At 31.1% G+C, this 6,253-nt stretch overlaps 1 protein-coding gene across 1 annotated transcript; it reads right to left on the reverse strand.

The window, feature by feature from the left end:
- Positions 1 to 2,112: 2,112 nt before the first annotated feature.
- Positions 2,113 to 3,466, reverse strand: LOC123195997 (chalcone isomerase-like protein 1). The gene is made up of 4 exons (XM_044609878.1): positions 3,080 to 3,466; positions 2,777 to 3,020; positions 2,599 to 2,690; positions 2,113 to 2,524 (listed from the first exon to the last, which is right to left on the reverse strand). The coding sequence occupies exons 1-4, from the start codon at positions 3,285 to 3,287 to the stop codon at positions 2,391 to 2,393; spliced, it is 678 nt and encodes a 225-aa protein (XP_044465813.1). The 5' UTR covers positions 3,288 to 3,466; the 3' UTR covers positions 2,113 to 2,390.
- Between the last annotated feature and the right edge of the window lie 2,787 nt (positions 3,467 to 6,253).

Genomic DNA, 6,253 nt, shown 5'->3' on the forward strand with positions numbered 1-6,253 from the left:
AAATAAAAAGGGTTGGCCTGGGTCACGCCAACCCTTTTTAAATTTACAGCCCAAGGGCCAACCCTTGGCCTTTTTTTAATTTACAGCCACGCCAACCCTTTTTTTATATAATATAATTATATTATATTATAATATTATATTTTAATATAATTATATTATAATATAATATTATAATATTATAATTATATCATATATTTTATATAATATTATATTTTAATTAAAATATATTTATTATATTATATTATATATATAATTATATTATATATAATATTATATTATATTAATAAAGGGTTGGCGTTGACACCAACCCTTAAATTTTTCCCAAGTTTTTATTTTTACTGCCAACTCTTTATTTTTACGCCAACCCTTCCTTCCAAATTTTTTCAGCTAAAATCAGTTTTCTGACAATTTTTTTATTTTTAAAATTATTATACTAATAATTCTTTGCAGGTTAATTTATTCCCTGCAAGATTCTTCTGTAATAAAAATTATTTTCTCATGCTTCTACAAATTTTTCCCTGCAAGATTCTGCAATTCATTTTTGTTTTGATTCTTCAGAGATATATATATATATATTAATGTATTATTTGCATATTCAACACTAAGTACACATAAATATAAATTTTGTTTTAAATATTGATATTAAATATTTATATATTTTTTCTCTCTATAGTGCATTAAAAATAAGTAATACTGAAAACTTAGTTTTGGTTTCTCAAGGTTGAAGATAAAGACAATTTAGGCAACCTATCCTATAAAGTGGTAAAAATTTTTAGAGTGTAAAAAATATGATATAAATGTATACGTGGGTCCAAATAAGGGTAAAAATTTCAATTTCCCTAAAATTAATTAGCTATACTAAAGTGTGAGTAAATATATATAAGAATTAAACTTGTACCAGAAATTAATAAAAATACTAATATTTTAGTTCAGATTAGAGGATTAATTGATGAGTAGATTACCATGAAGCAACTCAAGATTAAACTAGTGTTTTTCTTCTTACTATTTTCCTCCATTTTCTCAGTAACCAAACAGAACACAACAAATATAATTGTTTTACCAAAGGAATTACTTGGAATGAACATGAAGGGAATTACATTAAGTTATATACCCTTCCGATCCATTTGAATAAATATGAGAAGAGGCAGGGGATGGAGTTAGAAGCGGTGGAAGGAAAGCTGGAACATGCAATTAACGCCAAGAAAATCACACAAATTACATAACATGCAAAACATTTGGTTCCCAAGAAAACATGCAAAGGTAGTTGAACAAGACATGTATAATTTTCATGAAAATCAACATTAGATAAACTCAAGATTTATCAAGTTCTACTTAATCCTTTACTTTTCTTTCACTTTCTCAACAAACAAACAAACAAACAGAAGCCTAATTACAGCAAAGGAATACATACTAGTAGGGCCAGGTGAATAAACGTGGATGAAAAATAATCGGAAAGCATTTGTGTTAGTGTGAACGATCATTTCAAGAGTCCACTGGAAAGCTTTGCTGCTGATTCCAGCAGGGTAAGGGTACCAATATCGCCTCGACTCTGACACCGCAAACATGATCGTGTTCAGCTCTCCTCGCTCCATATTTAACTCACTCACCATAAAGTTCCCGATCTTCCACAAAATCAAGAAGCAAGAGACTCAATATAGACAACGAAGTGAGTATTTATATTAAGTGTTGGTGTTTGTTTGCTGACCGTCAGCCAGTTAGTTATGGGATAACGGCCAGTGATGAAAGAGTCGAAGCACTATAACTACCCTGAACCCTCAGGAATCAGCGTAAGAGCTTTCCTGTGGCGCAGGAGATGACAAACAAAGGCTTCTGACAATGCTATCGAATCTGGGTTTCCTCTAACTAGTGATCGGGTGGTACAGAAGAAAGACTCTAAACATGTTGGGGAAGGGCATCCTGAAACATCAAAACTAGCAGGCAGATTTTTATGGGGTAGAATTTTCCAGTGTGGTGAGATATTTTATTTGTATGGTGGAGTGTCCAAAATTTTCTAAAATTCTTAGGGACAATCATGTAATTTTCAATTACATATTTCTTAGGTTTATGCTTACAAATAAGACCAATTGCATAACACTTGTAACATAGCTCAAGTTGTAATAAACAAGCACAAGTAACACAACTCTTATTTCCATCATTCTCTCTCATACTACATTCGGCTGTGTTTTGGGACAGGAAACTCAAGGATTAAGCTACGTAATATGGTTTCTTCGTTCAACAAATGCATTATATTTGTACAGAAAACAGATAATTGTGAATTGACAACATTTGGAATTCCACATCTGTGCTTTTCATTCAGCAATTGCTCCTCAGGCAGCAAGACGTACTTTGATATTACTCTCTTCAATTCCAGGATCTGTTTCAGTTTCGAATTAGAAGAGAGAAAGCATGAAAGTCCCAAATTTTTCTTTGGCCTCTTTGTCCATGGGATCGTCTCCCAGATACATGTTAATGTATGCCCTGCAGATAAGTTCACTCTCCACCCTGCTCACCAGCTCACCCTTCACTGCATCCACAAAATAAACATCCTTAAAGATAGATAAATTTTTAACAGTTAATGTTTCGATCTTTGAATCAAACCTTTGGTTTCAAGAATGTGTCCAGGAAGACGAGAAATCTCTATTACAGAACCAGATGGTAGCTTCATGTCATCTGATGCTTCACCCATCACCCTGTCATCAACACATCAGAATCAAATTTTCAGGTAAAATCTGTAAAAATATGCAGTTGCAGAGGTATAGATTCAATATTTAATTACTTGGTTGCTAGCTCATCATCCTTCTTTCCACTATTGAGTTTCTTTATGGATGCTCCAAGCCCTTCATCAAAATTCTTTCTCACAGAGCCCATGGTGACGTTGAAAAAAACAATCACCAGTCTCACCGTCATCGCCACATCGCTATCAATCGCCGCTTGATACATTTCTTCTGTGGGTTTTTCTGGGGCTTCCCCGATCTTGGACTTCAAAACTTCTTTCAGCTTCCCACCGTCTGCATACATCCCTGCAAGACGGGGTTTAAATATTGAAGTAAATAAGAGAATCTGATAGAAAAATATTTACCAAAGCCGTAAATCTTGATGCCAATGCCAAGCAAGGACTTCTTCCTCAAACCAACACAAGTCAGCAGCTTCCCTTCGTCCAGTTTAACGGGAAAGGAAAGCCCAGTTTTGGGTTCAATCTCCGTTGCCACCTCCTCCTCAGCCGTGACTCCACCGTCAAGTGCAAGTGTCTCAGTTTTTGCAATCACATCCTCGGCGGTGGTTGTCATTCCTCAAAGCCAAAATGAAAATGAAAAGAGAGAGAAAGAAAGAGCAGATCCTTTTCTAAAATGTGTTAGTTGGGCGGGCAACTTGAGGACACAGCGGCCTTGAACTGCTCAGTCGTTCACGTCCTTTATTCTTCATTGATTCACCACGACCAAGTATAAAATTTCACGCCCCTTTCCCACTTTTTTTTTTTCTTTAAAATACTCTAATAAAAATAATAAATCCAATCATATATATAATTTATGTATTTATTTATATTAATTAATTATATAATAATATATTAATTAAATAATTAAAATTATGTATACATAATTTAATCATTGAATCTGGACTCTTTTTATTTGAATATCACATTATTTGCATAAATAAATTTATAAAATAATTAACACACCAAAAACGGTTAATTTGAATATACGGAAATCTCCATTGACAAAATCTTCATGCATATTATTCAAAATTAATTAATCACATAAAAATAATAATAATAATAATAGAATACAAATTATGTGGGGTTTATTTATTATTTTAGACAAATATATTTTTATTAATTTGATTGAGTCTCAAGAGATAAATAAGTGATGATTTGGTTGTCTCGAAAGGAAAATTTTCAACTAATTTCTTGTTGAGAATTATGTTATGAAAATCATTTTTCTTCTTTATTTCTTTATGTCACAAATTTCTTGTTCTTAACATGAGGGATTTAAAAAAGATTGTCCTAAAGTTTATCATAATTATCCTTTTCACTCTTTAAATTTAAAAAGTCAAATTTTTAATTCATCATTCAGTTATGTCTATTAATTTTAATTATGGAGGGGTATAAAGATAATTTACTTTCAATGTGGACGGGCATGAAGGTGACTGATTAAAAAAAAAAATCAATAATTTAAATGTGTGAAAAGATACAGTCCCTCAGGTTGCACATTGGTGTAATACCCTCAGATACATTTTAGGGACATTTATGTATTTTGATCATATTTTGAGATATTTTCAGCTTTAAATATATATATATATATATATATATATATATATATATATATATATATATATATATATATATATATAGAGAGAGAGAGAGAGAGAGAGAGAGAGAGAGAGAGAGAGAGAGAGAGATATTCATATCTCTAAAGAGAGAAAAGACAAAAAAGAAATGTTTTAAGCTTTTTTTCATCTTCTCCCATCTCTTCCGCAAAAAAGGCAATTTTTTTCCTGTTTTTGTTGTGTTTTTAAATAAAAGTGGGTGATTTGGAAGAGTTTTGGAAGATAAATAAGGAACAAAAGTGAGACATGTTTTATACATTATTGGTTAGCTTCATTATAGCGTGAGTTAAGGGAACATTGTTGTTATGTGAGTTAAGGCTTTCATGTTGCACATTGGTGTAATACCCTCAGATACATTTCAGGGGTATTTATGTATTTTGATCATGTTTTGAGATATTTTCAACTTTAAATATATATATATATATATATATATATATAGAGAGAGAGAGAGAGAGAGAGAGAGATATTCATATATCTAAAGAGAGAACAGACAAAAAAGAAATGTTTTAAGCTTTTTTCCATCTTCTCCCATCTCTTCCGTAAAAAGGCAGTTTTCTTCCTGTTTTTGTTGTGTTTTTACATAAAAGTGGGTGATTTGGAAGATAAATAAGAGAAAGCACTTTAGAAGTCTTGGTAATCAAAAGATCTCTTTATTTTCCCTTTACCTATGTTTATATACATTATATCATATTATATAAATATGTTAGTGTGTTTTAGTATTGATTTAAGATGGTTTTGGTGATAAGAGGAGAAAGACAAAAAGGAGGGAGTCAACTTGCAAACATTTGGCTTGAAACAAGATAAAGGGTGTTATCTTTGATATGCTTTATGTTTTATGTTTTTGATTCATTGGTTCTATATTATAAATGATGATTTTGAAGTTGAGAAATGTTGTTTTGCCATTTGAAATATCTATGTATGTTAATTTGTTCATGGCAGAGAGTTGGGTGATATTTATCATTTTGCCATTGACTTCGTCTTACATTTTGACTATCTTATCAAATAAATCACGAGTGTTATTATAGCTTGTTGGAAAACTCTTTGAATTCTCTTTTCAAAAATATATAGTTTGTATGAATTAGAGACCGTTTAGACTGTTAAATTATATTAACAAAAAGATTGTCTTATTAAATAAATAGTAATTATAGTTTTTGTTACTGATTTCGTCCCACATTTTAACTATCTTATTAAATGAATCATGAGTACTATTATAGCTTGTTGGAAAGCTCTTTGAATCCTCTTTTCAATGATGTATAGCTTGTATGAATTAGAGACTGTTTGGACTATTAAATATTATATGAACCAAAAAGACTGTTTGACCCAAATAAACAGGAAATACAGGTTTTTGCCACTGAATTCATCTCACGTTTTGACTGTCTTATCGGATGAATCATGAGGGCTACTATAGCTTGTTGGAAAGCTCTTTGAATCCTATTTTCAACGATATATAGTTTGTATGAATTAAAGACTGTTTTGATTGTTAAATTGTATGAACAAAAAAATTATCCTATCAAATAAATAGTTCCATGAACAATATTTCATAGTTTTTGGAAAGAAAGAAAAACAAAAAAATTGTCTTATCAAATGAACAGTTCTGTGAATAGTATTTCACAATTTTTGGAAAGAAAGAAAAGGAAGAGAAAAAGGAAAGGAAGAAAGAAAGAATGGAAAGGAAAGGAAAGGAAAAAAAGAAGAGAAAAAAGAAAAGAAGAAGAAAAGAAAGAAAAACAAGAAAAAGAATTTAGGACTCAAGCTTTAAGGGTTATCCCAAGAGTATGGTCTGGTAAGTTATGGATAATTTTATATGAAAGTAAGATTAGTAAGATATAAGACACACATGCATGCTATGAACTATGAGTAGGGCACATCCATAGTAAAACATAGACCCACAGTAGGGTCAGCTTGTAGTAGAGCACAATTCAGATTCAAA

The sequence above is a fragment of the Mangifera indica genome, chromosome 14, assembly GCF_011075055.1.
Source record: "Mangifera indica cultivar Alphonso chromosome 14, CATAS_Mindica_2.1, whole genome shotgun sequence".
Taxonomy (NCBI): Eukaryota; Viridiplantae; Streptophyta; class Magnoliopsida; order Sapindales; family Anacardiaceae; genus Mangifera; species Mangifera indica.

What these genes read in the sequence shown, in the direction of transcription:
- LOC123195997 (XM_044609878.1), bottom strand. Translation starts at nt 3,287, where the DNA reads ATGACAACCACCGCCGAGGATGTGATTGCAAAAACTGAGACACTTGCA. An exon ending in GATGATGAGCTAGCAACCAA is followed by an intron (nt 2,691 to 2,776) that starts GTAATTAAATAT and finishes TGTTGATGACAG; the next exon opens with GGTGATGGGTGAAGCATCAG. An exon ending in ACACATTCTTGAAACCAAAG is followed by an intron (nt 2,525 to 2,598) that starts GTTTGATTCAAA and finishes TTGTGGATGCAG; the next exon opens with TGAAGGGTGAGCTGGTGAGC.